Genomic DNA, 21866 nt, shown 5'->3' on the forward strand with positions numbered 1-21866 from the left:
AGAAACAAAAACAAATTAGCGCTTAAAACCGTCTCAGCATGAGTGGCGGAGCCGACAGAGAGAGAGAGCAGCAGAGTAATGCCTCTTCCACAGGTGGAACTAATTAATTAGCTCACAGAGAGAGGAGCAGAGAGGAGAAAAAGTCCTATCAGTCCATTAACTACTGAATGAGACTTCCTTGAAACTGGTGAAACCTGTTGACACTTGAAGTGATGAAACATCTCATGTACTGTAGTAGGCTACAATGTCTTTCAGGCACATGAGTAAAAAGCATCACTCACCATAGATAGCATGCCTGAACCCAACCCAACCCAAAACCTTTCTAAACAAAATGCCAAACTGTTTCATTCATGTACAGACAATACAGTACCTAAAGCAAAAATGCTTTCCACGAACCTGTTCACTCTAAACTCAGAAAAAAAAGAAACGTCCCTTTTTCAGGACCCTGTCTTTCAAAGATAATTCGTAAAAATCCAAATAACTTCACAGATCTTCATTGTAAATGGGTTTAAACACTGTTCCCATGCTTGTTCAATGAACCACCGTAGTTAAGACACTAACAGCTTACAGACGGTAGGCAATTAAGGTCACAGTTATGAAATCTTAGGACACTAAAGAGGCCTATCTACTGACTCTGAAAAACATCAAAAGAAAGATGCCCAGGGTCCTTGCTCATCTACGTGAATGTGCCTTAGGCATGCTGCAAGGAGGCATGAGGACTGCAGATGTGGCCAGGGCAATAAATTGCAATGTCCGTACTGTGAGACGCCTAAGACAGCGCTACAGGGAGACAGGACGGACAGCTGATCTTCTTTGTAGTGGCAGACCACGTGTAACACACACACAGGATCGGTACATCCAAACATCACACATGCGGGACAGTTACAGCATGGCAGCAACAACTGTCCGAGGTACACCAGGAACGCACAATCCCGCCATCAGTGCTCAGACTGTCCGCAATAGGCTGAGAGAGGCTGGACTGAGGGTTTGTAGGCCTGTTGTAAGGCAGGTCCTCACCAGACATCACTGGCAACAACGTCGCCTATGGGCACAAACCCACCGTCGCTGGACCAGACAGGACTGGCAAAAAGTGCTCTTCACTGACGAGTCGCGGTTTTGTCTCACCAGGGGTGATGGTCAGATTCGCGTTTATCGTCGAAGGAATGAGCGTTACACCGAGGCCTGTACTCTGGAGCAGGATCGATTTGGAGGTGGAGGGTCCGTCATGGTCTGGGGCGGTGTGTCACAGCGTCATCGGACTGAGCTTGTTGTCATTGCAGGCAATCTCAGCGTTGTGCGTTACAGGGACGACATCCTCCTCCCTCATGTGGCACCCTTCCTGCAGGCTCATCCTGACATGACCCTCCAGCACGACAATGCCACCAGCCATACTGCTCAATCTGTGCGAGATTTCCTGGCCATGGCCAGCGAAGAGCCCGGATCTCAATCCCATTGAGCAAGTCTGGGACCTGTTGGATCGGAGGGTGAGGACTAGGGCCATTCCCCTCAGGAATGTCCGGGAACTTGCAGGTGCCTTGGTGGAAGAGTGGAGTAACATCTCACAGCAAGAACTGGCAAATCTGGTGCAGTCCATGAGGAGGAGATGCAAGGCAATACTTAATGCAGCTGGTGGCCACACAAGATACTGACTGTTACTTTTGATCTTGACCCCCCCTTTGTTCAGGGACACATTATTCCATTTTTGTTAGTCAGAAGTCTGTGGTCTGTGGAACTTGTTCAGTTTATGTCTCAGTTGTTGAATCTTATGTTCATACAAATATTTACACATGTTAAATTTTCTGAAAATAAACTCAGTTGACAGTGAGAGGATGTTTCTTTTATGGCTGAGTTTAGAAGAAGCTGATGATGGAGATTGTTAATTTTGTTTTATAATGAAATTAGTCAACCATGTCCAGTGACAACCTAGTACTCTAGGGCCTATAATGAATGACAGGTTTCTGTGAGGCTAGCCCTTTAGCCATGCCAAACAGACATATCTGGCCAAACACTGGCTTGTATACCAGAGCACCAATCACAGAGAGTGGTCTTGCCTGGGCTTCAGTGTAGAGTCTAGATCACACTCCCCAAGCCAAGCATCAGTCTAGCTACCACCTTGAACATAAAACAATCTATCGCTTCCAGATTATAGAAGTGACATTGGACTTTTTATCCCTTGGAGTGGCCTACTCAGGGTGATTGGACTGGCTATTTAGCTGAATAACAATGAGAGTGAAACAGTGACCTTCCATGACTGCATGAGAAGGCTTGGAAGCTATGGAGTAAAATGTTATAACTTTTTTCAAACATCTAATCTGGATCCTAACTAGAAAATAAACATTCCCCTTTAATGGAGTTTCTTTCTTCGAGCCTAAACATTGAGTCTCTGTGTATCTCCATCTGTCTCTCAATTCAATTTAAGGGCATTATTGGCATGGGAAACATATGTTAACATTGCCAAAGCAAGTGAAGTAGATAATAAACAAAAGTGAAATAAACAATAAAAATGAACAGTAAACATTACACTCAAAAGTTCCAAAAGAATAAAGACATTTCAAATGTAAATTATGTGCAAAGTACAAAAGGAAAAAAATAAACAAATATAAATATGGGGTGTATTTACAATGGTGTTTGTTCTTCACTGGTTGACCTTTTCTTGTGGCAACAGGTCAGAAATCTTGCTGCTGTGATGGCACACTGTGGTATTTCACCCAGTAGATATGGGAGTTTATCAAAATTGGGTTTGTTTTTGAATTATTTTTGGGTCTGTGAAATCTAAGAGAAACATGTGTCTCTAATATGGACATACACTTGGCAGGAGGTTAGGAAGTGCAGCTCAGTTTCCACCTCATTTTGTGGACAGTGTGCACACAGCTTGCCTTCTCTTGAGAGCCATGTCTGCCTACAGCAGCCTTTTTCCAATGGTTAGGCTATGCTCACTGAGTCTGTACATAGTCAAAGCTTTCCTAAAGTTTGGGTCAGTCACAGTGGTCAGGTATTTTGCCACTGTGTACTCTGTTCAGAGCCAAATAGCATTCTAGTTTGCTCTGTTTTTTTTGTTAATTCTTTCCAATGTGTCAAGTAATTATCTTCTTGTTTTTTTCTCATGATTTGGTTGTGTTTAATTGTGTTGCTGTCCTGGGGCACTGTGGGGTGTGTTTGTGAACAGAGCCCCAGGACCAGCTTGCTTAGGGGACTCTTCTCCATCTCTCTGTAGGGGATGGCTTTGCTATGGAAGGTTTGGGAATCGCTTCCTTTAGGAGATTGCAGAATTGAATGGCTCTGGCTCTTTTCTGGATTTTGATTATTATCGGGTACCGGCCTAATTCTGCTCTGTATGCATTATTTGGTGTTTTACGTTGTACACAGAGGATATTTTTATATTTTTGTAGAATTCTGCATGCAGTCTCAATTTGGTGTTGGTCCCATTTCGTGAATTATTGCTTGGTGAGCGGACCCCAGACCTCACAACCATAAAGGGTTCTATAACTGATTCAAGTATTTTTAGCCAGATCCAAAATTCATATGTCGAAATTTATGTTCCTCTTGATGGCATAGAAGGCCCTTCTTGCCTTGTCGCTCAGATCGTTCACAGCTTTGTGGAAGTTACCTGTGGCGCTGATGTTTAGGCCGAGGTAAGTATAGTTTTTTCTGTGCTCTAGGGCCACGGTGTCTAGACTGAATTTGTATTTGTGGTCCTGGCAACTGGACCTTTTTTGGAACACCATTATTTTTGTCTTATTGAGATTTACTGTCAGGGCTCAGTTCTGACAGAATCTGAGCATAAGATCTAGGTGCTGCTGTAGGCCCTCCTTGGTTGGGGAAAGAAGCACCAGATCATCAGCAAACAGTAGACATTTGACTTCATAATCTAGTAGGGTGAGGCCGGGTGCTGTAGACTGTTCTAGTGCCCTCGCCAATTTGTTGATATACATGTTGAAGAGGGTGGGGCTTAAGCTGCATCCCTGTATCACCCCACGTCCCTGTGGAAAGAAATGTGTTTTTTGCCAATTTTAACTCCATACTTGTTTGTGTACATGGATTTTATAATGTTGTATGTTTTTCCCCCAACACCACTTTCTATCAATTTGTATAGCAGACCCTCATGCCAAATAGAGTCAAATGCTTTTTTGAAATCAACAAAGCATGAGAAGACTGCCTTTGTTTTGGTTTGTTTGTTTGTCAATTAGAGTGTGCAGGGTGAATTGGGTCTGTCATTGGGTAATTTGGTAAAAAGCCAATCTGACATTTGTTCAGTACATTGTTTTCACTAAGGAAATATGAGTCTTCTGTTAATGAAAATGCAGAGGATTTTCCCAAGGTTGCTGTTTACGCATATCCCACGCTAGTTATTGGGGTCAAATTTGTCTACACTTTTGTGGACTGGAAGATGCCAGAGATAAGGAGGATGTTAAAACGTTTTAAGTATAGCCATTTGTAATCTGTATATTTTATCATTTCATTGAGGATACCACAGGCCTTTTGGGGTTGGAGGGTTTGTATTTTGTCCTGTAGTTCATTCAATGTAATTGGAAAATTCAGTGGGTTCTGGAAGTCTTTAATAGTTAATTCTAAGATTTGTATTTGATCATGTAAACTCAGCAAAAAAATAAACTTCCCTTTTTCAGGACCCTGTCTTTCAAAGATAATTAGTAAAAATCCAAATAAATTCACAGATCTTCATTGTAAAGGGTTTAAACACTGTTCGCATGCTTGTTCGATGAACCATAAACAATTAACGAACATGTACCTGTGTAACGGTCGTTAAGACACTAACAGCTTACAGACGGTAGGCAAATATGGTCACAGGTATGAAAACGTAGGACACTAAAGGGCAATAAATTGCAATGTCCGTACTGTGAGACACCTAAGACAGCGCTACAGGGAGACAGGACGGGCAGCTGACCGTCCTCGCAGTGCATGTGTAACACCTGCACAGAATCGGTTCATCCAAACATCACACATGCGGGACAGGTACAGCATGGCAACAACAACTGCCCAAGTTACACCAGGAACGCACAATCCCTCCACCAGTGCTCAGAATGTCCTCAATAGGCTGAGAGAGGCTGGACCTAGGGCTTGTAGACCTGTTGTAAGGCAGGTCCTGTTGTAAGGCAGGTCCTGTTGTAAGGCAGGTCCTAAACAGACATCACTGGCAACAAAATCGCCTATGGGCACAAACCTATCATCGCTGGACCAGACAGGACTGGCAAAAAATGCTCTTCACTGACGAGTTGAGGTTTTGTCTCATCAGGGGTGATGGTCGGATTCGTGTTTATCGTCGAAGGAATGAGCGTTACACCGAGGCCTGTGCTCTGGAGCGGGATCGATTTGGAGGTGGAGGGTCCGTCATGGTCTGGGCCGGTGTGTCACAGCATCATCAGACTGAGCTTGTTGTTATTGCAGGCAATCTCAACGCTGTGCGTAACAGGGAAGACATCCTCTTCCCTCATGTGGTACCCTTCCTGCAGGCTCATCCTGACCCTCCAGCATGACAACCAGCCATACTACTCATTCTGTTTCGTGATTTCCTGCAAGACAGTAATGTCTGCCATGGCCAGCGAAGAGCCTGGATCTCAATTCCTTTGAGCACATCTGGGACCTGTTGGATCGGAGGGTGAGGGCTAGGGCCATTCCCCCCAGACATGTCCAGGAACTTGCAGGTGCCTTGGTGGAAGAGTGCAGTAACATCTCACAGCAAGAACTGGCAAATCTGGTGCAGTCCATGAGGAGGAGATGCACTGCAGTACTTAATGCAGCTGGTGGCCACACCAGATACTGACTGGTACTTTTGATTTGAACCCCGCCTTTGTTCAGGGACACATTATTCAATTTCTGTTAGTCACATGTCTGTGGAACTTGTTAAGTTCATACAAATATTTACACATGCTAAGTTTGCTGAAAATAAACGCAGTTGACAGTGAGAGGACGTTTCTTTTTTTGCTGAGTTTATATGTTTTTGCTGTTTGTTCTTTGTTATAGGGCCAAAAAGATTGGAGAAGAGGTTTACCCATACATTTCCGTTTTGGATAGATAACTCTTCGTGTTGTTTGTTTAGTGTTTAACAATTTTCCCAGAAGTGGTTAAAGTGTATGGATTCTTCTATTACATTGAGCTGATTTCTGATGTGCTGTTCCTTCTTTTTCCGTAGTCTCTCCCTCCCTTTTGCTCCCCAAACTTCCTGCATCCCTCCCCCCTTGCCTCCCTCCCTGTATCCCACCCTCCCTTCCTGCATCACACCCTCCTTCCTTGCCTGCCTGCCTCCCACCCTCCCTCCCTCCTTCCTTGCATCACACCCTCCCTACTTCCTTGCATCACATCCTCCCTCCTTGCATCACACCCTCCCTCCTTGCATCGCACCCTCCCTCCTTGCATCACACCCTCCCTCCTTGCATCACACCCTCCCTCCTTGCATCACACCCGCCCTCCTTGCATCACACCCTCCCTCCTTGCATCACACCCTCCTTCCTTGCATCACACCCTCCTTCCTTGCATCACTCCCTCCCTCCTTGCATCACACCCTCCCTCCTTGCATCACACCCTCCTTCCTTGCATCACACCCTCCCTCCTTGCCTGCCTCCCTCCCTCCTTGCCTGCCTCCCTCCCTCCTTGCATCCCACCCTCCCTCAATTCCCTGCATCACACCTTCCCTGCCTGCCTGCCTCCCGCCATCACTCCCTGCCTGCATCACCCCCTGCCTTCCTTCCTTCCCTCTCTGTCATCAGCATGCCCTGTAATGCCCCTGCAGTCACTGTATTCAAAACGAATATTCATATAAGAGCAGACGCCATCTGGCCAGCTCCCATTCTATAGCTCTTTATGGGGTGTTAATGATCCCCACTGTATTACTGAAAGGTGATCTGTTACTCACATCAGATCTCACGTAAAACACCCAGGGGGTCCAAAAACACACACAGGAAGGAACACACATAGCTCTAAACCTTTAGTACTAACTCCAAATACAAGAGCAAAACAACTTTCCCGGAGAAATGAAGTCTATGAGTTACGATTACCTTTTGGTTTATGGCTAGTTCCACTTTTCAAATGTAAAGAATGTCTACCGTAACTGTTACAACAGAACGTGATCCTCCATCTCAGGTATCCGAGGCTGGGTATTCACCCCTAGGGAAAATATACACTATATATACAAAAATATGTGGACACCCCTTCAAATTAGTGGATTTGGCTATTTCAACCACACCAGTTGCTGACACATGTATAAAATCGAGCACACCGCCATGCAATCTCCATAGACAAAGATTGGCAGTAGAATGACCTTACTGAAGTGCTCAGTGACTTTCCACATGGCACCACCATAGGATGCTACCTTTCCAACAAGTCAGTTCGTCAAATTTCTGCCCTGCTAGAGCTGCCCCGGTTAAGTGCTGTTACTGTGAAGTGGAAACGTCGAGGAGCTACAAAGGCTCAGCCGCAAAGTGGTTGGCCACACAAGCTCACAGAACGGGATCGCCAAGTGCTGAAGCGCGTAACACGTAAAAATCGTCTGTCCTCAGATGCAACACTCACTACCGAGTTCCAAACTACCTCTAGAAGCAACGTCAGCACAATAACTGTTTGTCGGGAGCTTCATGAAATGGGTTTCCATGGCCGAGCAGCCGCACACAAGCTTAAGATCACCATGCGCAATCCCAAGCTTCGGCTGGAGTGGTGTAAAGCTTGCCACCATTGGACTCTGGAGCAGTGGAAACGCTTTCTCTGGAGTGATGTATCACACTTTTCCATCTGGCAGTCCAACAGACGAATCTGGGTTTGGCGGATGCCAAAAGAACGCTACCTGCCCGAATGCATAGTGCCAACTGTAAAATTTGGTGGAGGAGGAATAATGGTTGTGCTGTTTTTCATTGTTCGGACTAGGCCCCTTAGTTCCATTGGAGGGAAATCTTAACGCTACAGCATAGAATGACATTCTAGACGATTCTGTGCTTCCAACTTTGTGGCAACAGTTTGGGGAATGCCCTTTCCTGTTTCAGCATGACAATGCCCCTGTGCACAAAGCGAGGTCCATAAAGAAAGGATTGTGGAAGAACTTGACTGGCCTGCACAGAGCACTGACCTCAGCCCCATTGAACATCTTTGGGATGAATTGGAACGCCGACTGCGAGCCAAGCCTAATCGCCAAACATCAGTGCCCGACCTCAATCATGCGCTTGTGGCTGAATGGAAGTAAGTACCCGCAGCAATGTTCCAACATCTAGTGGAAACCCCTCCCAGGAGAGTGGAGGCTGTTATAGCAGCAAAGGGGGGACCAACTCCATATTAATGCCAATGATTTTGAAATGAGATGTTCGACGAGCATACTTTTGGTCATGTAGTGTATCTTAGCTTTGCACTTCAACTTGACTTTCATAAAGCCTAGTGCTGCTATATGTTGAGGTCAAAAGTCAGTAAACACCCTTTCCCTAGGGCTGCAGAATGTCACCTGTCAGTTCTTCTTTGGTTACACACACTGTGTGTGTCTCTGTGGACCCAGGCCTGGGAGGCAACTAACAGTGGAGAATGACAAATGACAACTATGGCTTTAGGGGTCAGGGTTCAACTCTGATGGGAGTGAGTTGGTGGGTGGGCACACGCTTGTAGCAATGAACATCACACGTATGATGTTTGCATGGAGGAATGTGTGGTATTGTAAGGTGGGGGGGTTGGTTATACTTATTTAAGTACAGGTAAAGTAGGTCACTTCTATTCCTGTACCATATGCCCGGAAGTTGAAGCTGGTAACTCGTATTTTCAAAGCAAAATAAACAGGAGTCGAATACAGTCAGCTCAAAACATAAGGATTGCGTCAAACCAACAACAGATGGACAATCACTAGCCTAGTGAGGACCAGATGTACTATCCATAGCCTAGCGAGGGGCCAGCTGCACCATCACTAGACGAGCCAGAACCAGCTGCACCATCACCAGCCTAGCGAGGACCAGCTGCACCATCACTAGCCTAGCCAGAACCAGCTGCACCATCACCAGCCTAGCGAGGACCAGCTGCACCATCACTAGCCTAGCCAGAACCAGCTGCATCATCACTAGCCTAGCCAGAACCAGCTGCACCATCACTAGACTAGCCAGAACCAGCTGCACCATCACTAGCCTAGCCAGAACCAGCTGCACCATCACTAGCCTAGCCAGAACCAGCTGTACTATCCATAGCCTAGCCAGAACTAGCTGCACCATCACTAGCCTAGCCAGGACCAGCTGTACTATCCATAGCCTAGCCAGAACCAGCTGCACCATCACTAGACTAGCCAGAACTAGCTGCACCATCACTAGCCTAGCCAGAACCAGCTGCACCATCACTAGACTAGCCAGAACCAGCTGCACCATCACTAGACTAGCCAGAACTAGCTGCACCATCACTAGCCTAGCCAGAACCAGCTGCACCATCACTAGACTAGCCAGAACCAGCTGCACCATCACTAGCCTAGCCAGAACCAGCTGCACCATCACTAGCCTAGCCAGAACCAGCTGCACCATCACTAGCCTAGCCAGGACCAGCTATACTAATCACCAGCCTAGCCAGAACCAGCTGTACTATCCATAGCCTAGCCAGAACCAGCTGCACCATCACTAGCCTAGCCAGAACCAGCTGCACCATCACTAGCCTAGCCAGGACCAGCTATACTAATCACCAGCCTAGCCAGGACCAGCTGCACTATCCATAGCCTAGCCAGGACCATAAGCCTAGCCAGGACCAGCTGCACTATCCATAGCCTAGCCAGGACCATAAGCCTAGCCAGGACCAGCTGCACTATCACTAGCCTAGCCAAGACCAGCTGCACAATCCATAGCATAGCGAGGAGCAGCTGCATTATCACTAGCCTAGCCAGGACCAGCTGCACTATCACTAGCCTAGCCAGGACCAGCTGCACTATCACTAGCCTAGCCAGGACCAGCTGCACTATCACTAGCCTAGCCAGGTCCAGCTGCACAATCCATAGCATAGCGAGGACCAGCTGCATTATCACTAGCCTAGCCAGGACCAGCTATACCAACAACAGATGAGGAGGATGTGGTTCTTAACTATGATGTGTGCATGCATATGATTGGTACTTACCCATGTCGTAGGCCAGGAAGTCAGCAGAGAAGCACTTGGCTCCGTTACTGAGGGACGTGTCGTTGTGGGTGTTTCCTCCAAACACCAGCAGAGTCCCACTGGTCAGCACTGCTGTGTGGAGGTACCGCGCCAGACCACTCTCTCTCAGGATCATCCTGTCAACACACACATCAGCACTGTACTCAGTCACCATGCTAATGTTTTAATGTGTCAATTATGAGAGTGTGTGCGAGGGCATGCGTGTCCATCCCTGGGTGTGGATTACAGCAGTGTGTGGGCCAGTCTGGGTCACGTGGCTTATGTAAGGGAACAGTTGGTCTGAAGGTCACTCTCCATAGGCTAGGTCAAATACCCAGACAGACGCCATCAATAATGTGGCACCATGGACACACACACACACACACACACACACACGGGAAACTGTACAGGAATATGTCTGAGCCCAATCTACCGCCTCCCTTCCTCTCCTCTGCTAGGGTCAAGGTGCACAGTCCCCACGTTCTGCTTAAGAACAGCTGTGCTATCACTAGCCTAGCCAGGACCAGCTGGACTATCACTAGCCTAGCCAGGATTAGCTGTACTATCCATAGTTTAGCCAGGACCAATAGCCTACCCAGGACCAGCTGTACTATGACTAACCAAGCCAAGACCCGCTGTAATATCACTAACCTAGCCAGGACCCGCTGTACTATCCCTAGCCTAGCCAGGACCAGCTATACTATCCCTAGCCTAGCCAGGACCAGCTGTACTATCCTTAGCCTAGCCAGGACCAGCTGCACTATCCCTAGCCGGGACCAGCTGCACTATCCCTAGCCAGGACCAGCTGCACTATCCCTAGCCAGGACCAGCTGCACTATCCCTAGCCAGGACCAGCTGCACCATCCCTAGCCAGGACCAGCTGTACTATCAACAGCCTAGCCAGGACCAGCTGTACTATCAACAGCCTAGCCAGGACCAGCTGTACTATCAACAGCCTAGCCAGGACCAGCTGTACTATCAACAGCCTAGCCAGGACCAGCTGTACTATCCACAGCCTAGCCAGGACCAGCTGTACTATCCACAGCCTAGCCAGGACCAATAGCCAAGCCAGGATCAGCAGCCTAGCCAGGACCAGCTGTACTATCCCGAGCCTAGCCAGGACCAGCTGTACTATCCCGAGCCTAGCCAGGACCAGCTGTACTATCCTGAGCCTAGCCAGGACCAGCTGTACGATCCCGAGCCTAGCCAGGACCAGCTGTACGATCCCGAGCCTAGCCAGGACCAGCTGTGTATTAATGAGACACCCTTGGAGAGTGGGGTCACAGCCAGTTTGGCACTGTGTGTCTAAATATGTGTACCTCCCAACAATATAATGTGGTATGTGTACCTCCCAACAATATAATGTGGTATGTGTACCTCCCAACAATATAATGTGGTATGTGTACCTCCCAACAATATAATGTGGTATGTGTACCTCCCAACAATATAATGTTGTATGTGTACCTCCCAACAATATAATGTGGTATGTGTACCTCCCAACAATATAATGTGGTATGTGTACCTCCCAACAATATAATGTGGTATGTGTACCTCCCAACAATATAATGTGGTATGTGTACCTCCCAACAATATAATGTGGTATGTGTACCTCCCAACAATATAATGTGGTATGTGTACCTCCCAACAATATAATGTCTTATGTGTTCCTCCCAACAATATAATGTGGTATGTGTACCTCCCAACAATATAATGTCGTATGTGTACCTCCCAACAATATAATGTGGTATGTGTACCTCCCAACAATATAATGTGGTATGTGTACCTCCCAACAATATAATGTGGTATGTGTACCTCCCAACAATATAATGTGGTATGTGTACCTCCCAACAATATAATGTTGTATGTGTACCTCCCAACAATATAATGTTGTATGTGTACCTCCCAACAATATAATGTGGTATGTGTACCTCCCAACAATATAATGTGGTATGTGTACCTCCCAACAATACAATGTTGTATGTGTACCTCCCAACAATACAATGTTGTATGTGTACCTCCCAACAATATAATGTGGTATGTGTACCTCCCAACAATATAATGTGGTATGTGTACCTCCCAACAATATAATGTTGTATGTGTACCTCCCAACAATATAATGTGGTATGTGTACCTCCCAACAATATAATGTGGTATGTGTACCTCCCAACAATATAATGTGGTATGTGTACCTCCCAACAATATAATGTGGTATGTGTACCTCCCAACAATATAATGTGGTATGTGTACCTCCCAACAATATAATGTGGTATGTGTACCTCCCAACAATATAATGTGGTATGTGTACCTCCCAACAATATAATGTGGTATGTGTACCTCCCAACAATATAATGTGGTATGTGTACCTCCCAACAATATAATGTGGTATGTGTACCTCCCAACAATATAATGTGGTATGTGTACCTCCCAACAATATAATGTGGTATGTGTACCTCCCAACAATATAATGTTGTATGTGTACCTCCCAACAATATAATGTTGTATGTGTACCTCCCAACAATATAATGTGGTATGTGTACCTCCCAACAATATAATGTGGTATGTGTACCTCCCAACAATATAATGTCGTATGTGTACCTCCCAACAATATAATGTGGTATGTGTACCTCCCAACAATATAATGTGGTATGTGTACCTCCCAACAATACAATGTTGTATGTGTACCTCCCAACAATACAATGTGGTATGTGTACCTCCCAACAATATAATGTGGTATGTGTACCTCCCAACAATATAATGTGGTATGTGTACCTCCCAACAATATAATGTTGTATGTGTACCTCCCAACAATATAATGTTGTATGTGTACCTCCCAACAATATAATGTGGTATGTGTACCTCCCAACAATATAATGTGGTATGTGTACCTCCCAACAATATAATGTGGTATGTGTCCCTCCCAACAATATAATGTGGTATGTGTACCTCCCAACAATATAATGTCGTATGTGTACCTCCCAACAATATAATGCTGACTATTGCATTGGTGTGCTTTTTCAATTTGGGCTTTTCAACTATCCAGCAGTGAGTGTCTAGGCACCGTGTCTGAACATAGGCAAGACAAGCATCTTGGTGTTAAACATGGCGGCTGACATCTTCTACCTAATATAAGGGATGTGAAAAGTGTCCAAAGCAATTTGCTTTTCCGCAAAACATCTGTACACTGAACATCACTAAACAAACCGCAGGGCAATGTTTTCATTTCCAATGGAAACGACAGCCGAAAACATGTTGCAGTGGACGATGACCGTCCACTCGAGAGAAAGTCTCAACAGACAGGACCAACCAAAACACACACACAGGAATGTCCTGAGTGTGTCTCACACACAGCCCACCCAGTCTACCCACCTGTTATTAGACCGTGCCAGGTCCAATAGAACGTCTGTAGCTCCAAACCACTCCTGACCTGTTTGGGCCGGGGGGGGGGCTAGTGTGCTCACTGCCTGTCACTACGCTTTTCTTCACTTTCTGTAGGCCCCCCAAGAGTAATTCTCTACATAGATCACTGGGGGTTTCACCATTGAACAGTGTTGTTTTAAAGTCATCCTGACAACAAGTAGACTTACAGCTAGTCTAAACTCCAACACAGAGGGAGCAAAGAAATACATGAAATGCATTGCCTCGTAACTAGGGAGTTTAGCAAATAAATGCATTATGCTACTGGGGCACTGGGGAAAGTATGCTTACTTTACACACCTTTTTCTCAGGGCTGGCAAATTAATACAGCTGAACTCTCAAGTGAATATGCATCCACTGATACAAGCCGGCAGAGACAGACAGAGAGGCCGGCAGAGACAGACAGAGAGGCCGGCAGAGACAGACAGAGAGGCCGGCAGAGACAGACAGGGAGGCCGGCAGAGACAGACAGAGAGGCCGGCAGAGACAGACAGAGAGGCCGGCAGAGACAGACAGAGAGGCCGGCAGAGACAGACAGAGAGGCCGGCAGAGACAGAGAGACCGGCAGAGACAGACAGAGAGGCCGGCAGAGACAGACAGAGAGGCCGGCAGAGACAGAGAGAGTCAGACAGAGAACCAGGCAGACAGACACTCTACCAAGCTAATATCACTCACCAGGTCTGTGTCTGGACCTCATAGCGATACAGTTCATCCACCAGGCCATACTTGTTGGCAGGCAGGGCCTTGTAGCCCCCGTGGACGTAAACACACCTGCTGGAGCTGTCATACACACTGCTGTGGCCATAGCCACCCTGGACAATGGCCCCGTTGGTCTCAGGGACCTGCCAGGAGTTTGTCCCTGTGTGACAGAGGCAAAAGAGAAGTGCATCTTAGTGTGAGTTGGCCAACATGATTGGATCAGCTTTGAGACATACAGTGCGGAGAATAAGTGTGCCAAATGAGTGTGTGTATAAAAGGCTGCCTCTGGGAGACAGACAGAGCCAGCGGGAGAGAGCACTTAAAGTCCCCTTGTGAGAGATGAAGGAAGGGATGGAGAGAGGGGGAGGCCACGGAACATGCGGATACACTGAGATGTATCCACAACTGGCAGACTGAAGTCCGTCCGAATGAAGAGACTCAAGTCCGTCCGAATGAAGAGACTCAAGTCCGTCCGAATGAAGAGACTCAAGTCCGTCCGAATGAAGAGACTCAAGTCCGTCCGAATGAAGAGACTCAAGTCCGTCCGAATGAAGAGACTCAAGTCCGTCCGAATGAAGAGACTCAAGTCCGTCCGAATGAAGAGACTCAAGTCCGTCCGAATGAAGAGACTCAAGTCCGTCCGAATGAAGAGACACAACTCTGTCCGAATGTGATGAAATATCACAATATCCATAGTGCTCTAAATAAAACTAATTACAGGATAAATATGGTTTGATCACACACAGAGAGACAGAGAGAGACGGAGCGATATGAGGGAGGGGGATGAGGGGAGAGGGATGAGTAGAACTCATTAATCATGTCTTCTCCCAGACGGTCCGGCCTAGGTGCCAGCTACTCTTAATGATGAGAGAGAGGTGAGAAGAGAAAAGACAGAGGGCGAGACAGTGAGAGAGTATGCGTGCATGAGGACCACATTGGAAACACATTTTTTTGTTAATACTTGTAAGTGCTATCCTCTGGGTCCACATTACACATTTTATTGTATATGTCTCTTACCCAAATCAATTACATTCACAGTCTAGTACCCACTTATTTTACCCTGAGCACTAAGTGTGCCCTAGAGTACCCAAGACTGTAGATGTTCCAACTCTCTCCACAGGCTTTAATGTGGCTGAACTGGTCTGCAGTGAGCTGTCCTGCCGTGGAGTCTCCTACAGGATAAAATGCCTTGTAATGCAGGCATTCACCTGATCGTAACCCCTCAAAGCACTGTACTGTAGCGCCATCTGCTGGTATGAAAAACCTAGGGGTTCCACAGTGGTCACAAGCTCTGGTCAAAGAACCTTGGCCAACAGCATTCAAGAGGACAACCTTAAAGGCTCTGTGAATAGACGGTAGGTGTGTTTACCATCAAAACAATAAGATTATAACAGTACTATGCAGGTGTGGGCACACCCAGGAGGCTTTTAATGGAAATAGGAGTGCTGTGGCTAAACATGAAAGATCATGGGCCTTCCATTAAGAGACACCCAATGATGACCCCAGCAACAATGTTTTCGTCGCTAAGCACCATGAAATGAATACAACGTTGCTGCGGGCATCTATGGTTGTTGCTGTCACTTTGCCTATTTTGGAAGGCTCGAAATCTGCCACTGGGCTGTAGGAATGTAAAATCTGAATTCATTCATGTGGATTACTCATCATGGCTGAAAACCCCACGACCCATCCACCTAGCCACTGTTGGACCTACTGATGTTGTACTCCTGCACTTTGCTGATGTAGCTGTAGACAGGGGAGTAGCCGAAGAGAACCACCATGACCACATCCCCATTGGTCAGTTCAGCCAGGTGGGCGGAGTGACCCTCCACGGCGTAGGGCTGTCCCTGGACCAGGCTGCTGGGGTTCTTCAGGGTCCAAGTACGACTAGGGATGTTGAAGACCCACAGCTCGTCTGTCACGTTGCCTGAACCAGCCTCCAGCTTCCCCCCGTACATGTAGATGTCGTCCTGAGGGGGGAAAACATCAGCAGCATGAGATGACAGAGGGTTAGTGATTGTGGTTGTATAAAAACACACAAGATTAAAGAGGTTTCTATCCACAACTGCCCTCGACAGAATGTCTGCTCTCTGTGTGTTCAGTATGAAAAGAAGGTGAGACACACCGCATTCCCCAGTGTGCATGCCATACTTGCACGTGTGTGTGTGTGTGTGTGTGTGTGTGTGTGTGTTGGCATTATTGAGCTGTACGGCCATGAGCTTCTCCAAAGAGTGTATCATCTCTGGACCCCAATCACGACAGAGACAGACAGGGTATAGCTGTGAACACCAACAATCATTGAGAAAGGCTGCTGCTATAGCCCTCTCATACCGAGGTCAACTACTGGCTTCTCCCCATACACTGAATCACATGATACTACAGATAACAATCAACTACCTTAACCTGACAGTAACTTTAATATGCTACTAAAACCTTTTCAGGCATCTTGATACTTCAGCTGTAGGGTTCTAATGCAGCTATATAATACAGTCATTATTGCTATGGCATCCTGTTTTTACAGTGCAGACTACTACTGTACAGCAACGCTCCATTTCATAAACATAGAGCAACATACTGTAAAGTACCTAGAGGAGCTCAGCCCACACAGGAACAACTGGAACATCCTGGCACAGGTAACAGTGTCGCTGCACCGCAGGGGGCCAATTATACCGTCTCCCTGGCCACGAACACATCCACAAGGGACCCAACAGCCTTAAGAGCCTCAATGTATTTTCTGTCAAGGAAATCTGGTTCCCTCCTTCTACATAACCTCAGCACTCACTGCCAACCCCAACGGAATCTCTCTCACACTTATCCCCGAACCCCAGAACTACAATCTTGCGTAATTGCGTCAGTTGCTCAATACAGTTCTGGGGGAGATGTTAGGAGAAATATACCAACTCTATGCAAGTTTCAGGCTCGTCTATGGGCCAAATGTCCCCTCCCCTTCCGAAATTCAGGAAGACAAGAACACCTGTGAAATCAGGATTTGTCCAAATGATCAGTGACAAAAGAAATGGCGTACCGGAACAAGGTTTCTCATTAGTCATCCCCAGTCTGTTGACACATGCTATGATACCATTTTTTAACCTGCCTCTGTCCATTAAAAGTTTACTCTCACACACACACTGTCTGAGTCCTGTAGTAGAAGCAGTTGGGAGGGAGAGGTGTGCAGAAAACACGCAGCCCAACAAGCAGCCCGACACGCAGCCCGACACACGCAGCCCGACACACGCAGCCCGACGCGCAGCCGACACGCAGCCCGACACGCAGCCCGACACGCAGCCCGACACGCAGCCCGACACGCAGCCCGACACGCAGCCCGACACGCAGCCCGACACGCAGCCCGACACACAGCCCGACACACAGCCCGACACACAGCCCGACACACAGCCCAACACACTTAATTAGTAAACACATCTGGCTGTAGGATGGTTTGACCACCACCAGCTAAGCAGCAACCCCCACGCTTCAGTTCCCCCACGTGTCCCTGGGATGCTACACCTCCGACTAAGAGGGAGCTCTTATTGAAGGTGGCTTTTTCAGATTTGTGAATACAAAATGTGAATACCAAGCAGGGGATATTATATAAACGCTATGATCTGAATGCATGCGTAAAGACGAGCTATTGCTTCTGTCGGTATATTAAAATCAGAAATGGGCGGGCAATGGGCTGTATTCCTAGCAGCAGCACACACCGTAATCTCTCAATCCTTAGAGGAGAGAGAGGAATAACATATCCCAGGGTTGGGTTACAGACTTGAGGGGAATAATGTGTGTGTGTGGTATGTGTGTGGTGGTGTGGTGTGCGTGATGTGTAGTGTGTGTGTGGTGGTGGTGGTGTGTGGCGTGGGTGTGTGGTCCCATCCCTGACCCTGGAAGTCTATTCTCTCATGTTCCCGTTTCCAGGTTTGTTGGCTTGATGTGTGTGCTGCACTAGCTCAGCATAAGCCTTACATTAAAAACCTCAGAGTAGGTGTTCATTTATATGCTAATTGTGGATTCCTTCTTTACGTATGTGGGGCTGGTGGCTGAGGAACAGCGGCCAAACAAGGCGCTTCCCACTTACAGAGAAACTGAACAGAGTGAAGGAGCTGGGTTTTATAACAGAGTGAAGGAGCTGGGTTTTATAACAGAGTGAAGGAGCTGGGTTTTATAACAGAGTGAAGGAGCTGGGTTTTATAACAGACTGAAGGAGCTGGGTTTTATAACAGAGTGAAGGAGCTGGGTTTTATAACAGACTGAAGGAGCTGGGTTTTATAACAGAGGGGAAGTTACACAGGTACAACTATAATATCTCTGTTCTGACCAGGGTTTCTGTTAGGTAAATGTGGCGCTGGACATTTGACCGGCAGCATTTTAATTTACCGGACATTTGAGAAATTTGCCGGACCCATATGCATTGGGTGTGTAATCTGGTTAGAGCTTTCACCCACGGTTCTCAGAATGACAGGAATCCCAATTAGATGATGGTAATTCATATTAACAGAAGATGCAAGTGGAGGAGGAAATGATGCCCACTTTGAAGATGTTAGAATAACTGTCCACATTTCCTTTTCCTCCCCCAACAAGACAAGTAACAAACAGCAATATCACTGGCCTTTGTCAATCTACTGTCCCACATAGTAGAAAAGTGTACCTATTCTATTGGTCAGCTTGTCGAGAAATAAACTTTAAAAAGCAATGAGTCTCATGCAACAGATCAGAATGCTTAGCTTAAAACTATTTTTTCACATAAGTACAGCAATGTGCACAAGGTAGTAGGGCTACACACAAATGTTTGTTCCATAATGCAATTAGCAAGAAAACACTGTTGTCAAAAAAATGTATTTAAAGAGGGGAGATCTAATATGCAATGAAATAAAGTTTATATAAAATAATTACCACCACAGAAATGGTCTGATTTTAGCCAGGCTACTAGACAATGATATGACAGTTGATATAGTATAAAATAATTGCCTCCACAGATATGGTCTGATTTTGGCCAAAAATACATGCCTCATAATATGTAGTAAAACATTCAGGTTTCCAACAATTAAAGTATATGTTTTCTCAATGCATACTGCCTCATAATATGTAGTAAAACATTCAGGTTTCCACCAATTAAAGTATATGTTTTCTCAATGCATACTGCCTCATAATATGTAGTAAAACATTCAGGTTTACAACAATTAAAGTATGTTTTCTCAATGCATACTGCCTCATAATATGTAGTAAAACATTCAGGTTTCCAACAATTAAAGTATATGTTTTCTCAATGCATACTGCCTCATAATATGTAGTAAAACATTCAGGTTTCCAACAATTAAAGTATATGTTTTCTCAATGCATACTGCCTCATAATATGTATTAAAACATTCAGGTTTCCAACAATTAAAGTATATGTTTTCTCAATGCATACTGCCTCATAATATGTAGTAAAACATTCAGGTTTACAACAATTAAAGTATGTTTTCTCAATGCATACTGCCTCATAATATGTAGTAAAACATTCAGGTTTCCAACAATTAAAGTATATGTTTTCTCAATGCATACTGCCTCATAATATGTAGTAAAACATTCAGGTTTACAACAATTAAAGTATATGTTTTCTCAATGCATACTGCCTCATAATATGTAGTAAAACATTCAGGTTTACAACAATTAAAGTATATGTTTTCTCAATGCATACTGCCTCATAATATGTAGTAAAACATTCAGGTTTACAACAATTAAAGTATGTTTTCTCAATGCATACTGCCTCATAATATGTAGTAAAACATTCAGGTTTCCAACAATTAAAGTATATGTTTTCTCAATGCATACTGCCTCATAATATGTAGTAAAACATTCAGGTTTACAACAATTAAAGTATATGTTTTCTCAATGCATACTGCCTCATAATATGTAGTAAAACATTCAGGTTTCCAACAATTAAAGTATATGTTTTCTCAATGCATACTGCCTCATAATATGTAGTAAAACATTCAGGTTTCCACCAATTAAAGTATATGTTTTCTCAATGCATACTGCCTCATAATATGTAGTAAAACATTCAGGTTTCCAACAATTAAAGTATATGTTTTCTCAATGCATACTGCCTCATAATATGTAGTAAAACATTCAGGTTTACAACAATTAAAGTATATGTTTTCTCAATGCATACTGCCTCATAATATGTAGTAAAACATTCAGGTTTACAACAATTAAAGTATATGTTTTCTCAATGCATACTGCCTCATTGCAAAGGGGTGTGTGATGCGCTGATGAAGCCTGCCTTCCGTTAACTTTGTATTTGCTGTTTGAGATGCTGGAGCAACAGAGGCTAAAAGCATTTTTTAGCTTTTCTATTTTTATATTGGCCAAAAGCCGGCTATTACCGGCTAACGGAAACCCTGGTACTGACCAAATTAACAATATACACAGTACCCCCTGTATATAGCCCCACTAGTGTTATTTACTGCTGCTCTTTAATTATTTGTTATTCTTATTTCTTACTTTTTTGGGGGGGTATTTTCTTAAAATTGCATTGTTGGTTAAGGGCTTGTAAGCATTTCACTGTTGTATTCGGTGCATGTGACTGATAGAATTTGATACAGTAGGAACGTTTCTTCCATTTCCTGAAAGGTTTCAGTTTCTGATGAACTGACACCTGGAGACACCAGTGGTACACCACTGTGAACGGTAAAGAAACACTTGATGGGCTAAGTGTGTTCACATCAATCAAAACAAGCATGGAACATGTGAAAGATAGGGTATAGGGAAAAGGTGGGCACACAGCCATGGCTGTCCACACATGCTGCACATACAAACACTCATAATACATGTATGCATGGACACACACACACACACACACACACACACACACACACACACACACACACACGGCAGAAGAGTGAATGCAGCTGTCTGGAAGTTCAGCATGTTCACTGTATAGTAGCTAAGGTAATCCTCACAACACGGACTAAATTAAAGGTTCCCATTTAAATGTAGTTCCCTTTGAGAGAGAATGTCACTTGTAAAGGGGATTTCTGAATGTAATCCTAGGATAAACTACAGACAGGCATCTCAATTAGAAAAGACCTTGGTGTGTATCATTTCATCTACTATTTCATTTCTGATCAACAACGCTGCATTAGAGAATAAAACCTTATCATAAAACCTTTAGACAATAAGTCCTTTCACGTTCCCCTTCAAAAAGAGAACGGTTCTGTAGTCAACTGATAAAATGAAAATGTCACAGCATGAGTCAGTGGGAGGTCAGAGATAAAAGGGGTTAGCAGTCAGGTCAGAGATGAGGGGTTAGCGGTCAGGTCAGAGATAAGGGGTTAAAGGTCAGGTCAGAGATAAGGGGTTAGAGGTCAGGTCAGAAATAAGGGGTTAGCGGTCAGATCAGTGTCAAGATGCTTGCTCATCACCCAAATCCATCTGAAGTCATGACTGTGTTACTCTACGATAAAAATATAAACCCCTGGCATGTCCCAAACACAGACTGCAGCTTAGCCTAGTTGTAAAGGTGTGTTAGTACGTAGAACCTTTAACGTTTGCAGTATTCCTTACAAGACAAAACAATTAGTGAGGTCTTCCATGGGGGTACCATTTTAAAGTATTGTAAACTGCAAGTAATGAAGTGAGAGTCATTCCAAAATAAACTTCTCAGCCTTTCAAGCTATAAACTCTGAGCCATAAAATAC

The 21866-nt window shown here is 45.2% G+C and overlaps 1 protein-coding gene across 2 annotated transcripts in view; it reads right to left on the reverse strand.

Moving 5' to 3' along the window:
* LOC139412626 (attractin-like protein 1) overlaps positions 1 to 21866 on the reverse strand; it is a 319192-nt gene that overhangs the window by 246650 nt on the left and 50676 nt on the right. For both annotated transcript variants that reach the window (XM_071159320.1, XM_071159317.1), the window contains exons 8-10: positions 15908 to 16163; positions 14173 to 14356; positions 10066 to 10220 (exon numbers count right to left, since the gene is read on the reverse strand). In XM_071159320.1, the coding sequence (XP_071015421.1) occupies positions 10066 to 10220; positions 14173 to 14356; positions 15908 to 16163 (595 nt within the window). The remainder of the gene's footprint in view (positions 1 to 10065; positions 10221 to 14172; positions 14357 to 15907; positions 16164 to 21866) is intronic.

Source organism: Oncorhynchus clarkii, chromosome 1 (assembly GCF_045791955.1).
Source record: "Oncorhynchus clarkii lewisi isolate Uvic-CL-2024 chromosome 1, UVic_Ocla_1.0, whole genome shotgun sequence".
In the NCBI taxonomy this organism is placed as follows: Eukaryota; Metazoa; Chordata; class Actinopteri; order Salmoniformes; family Salmonidae; genus Oncorhynchus; species Oncorhynchus clarkii.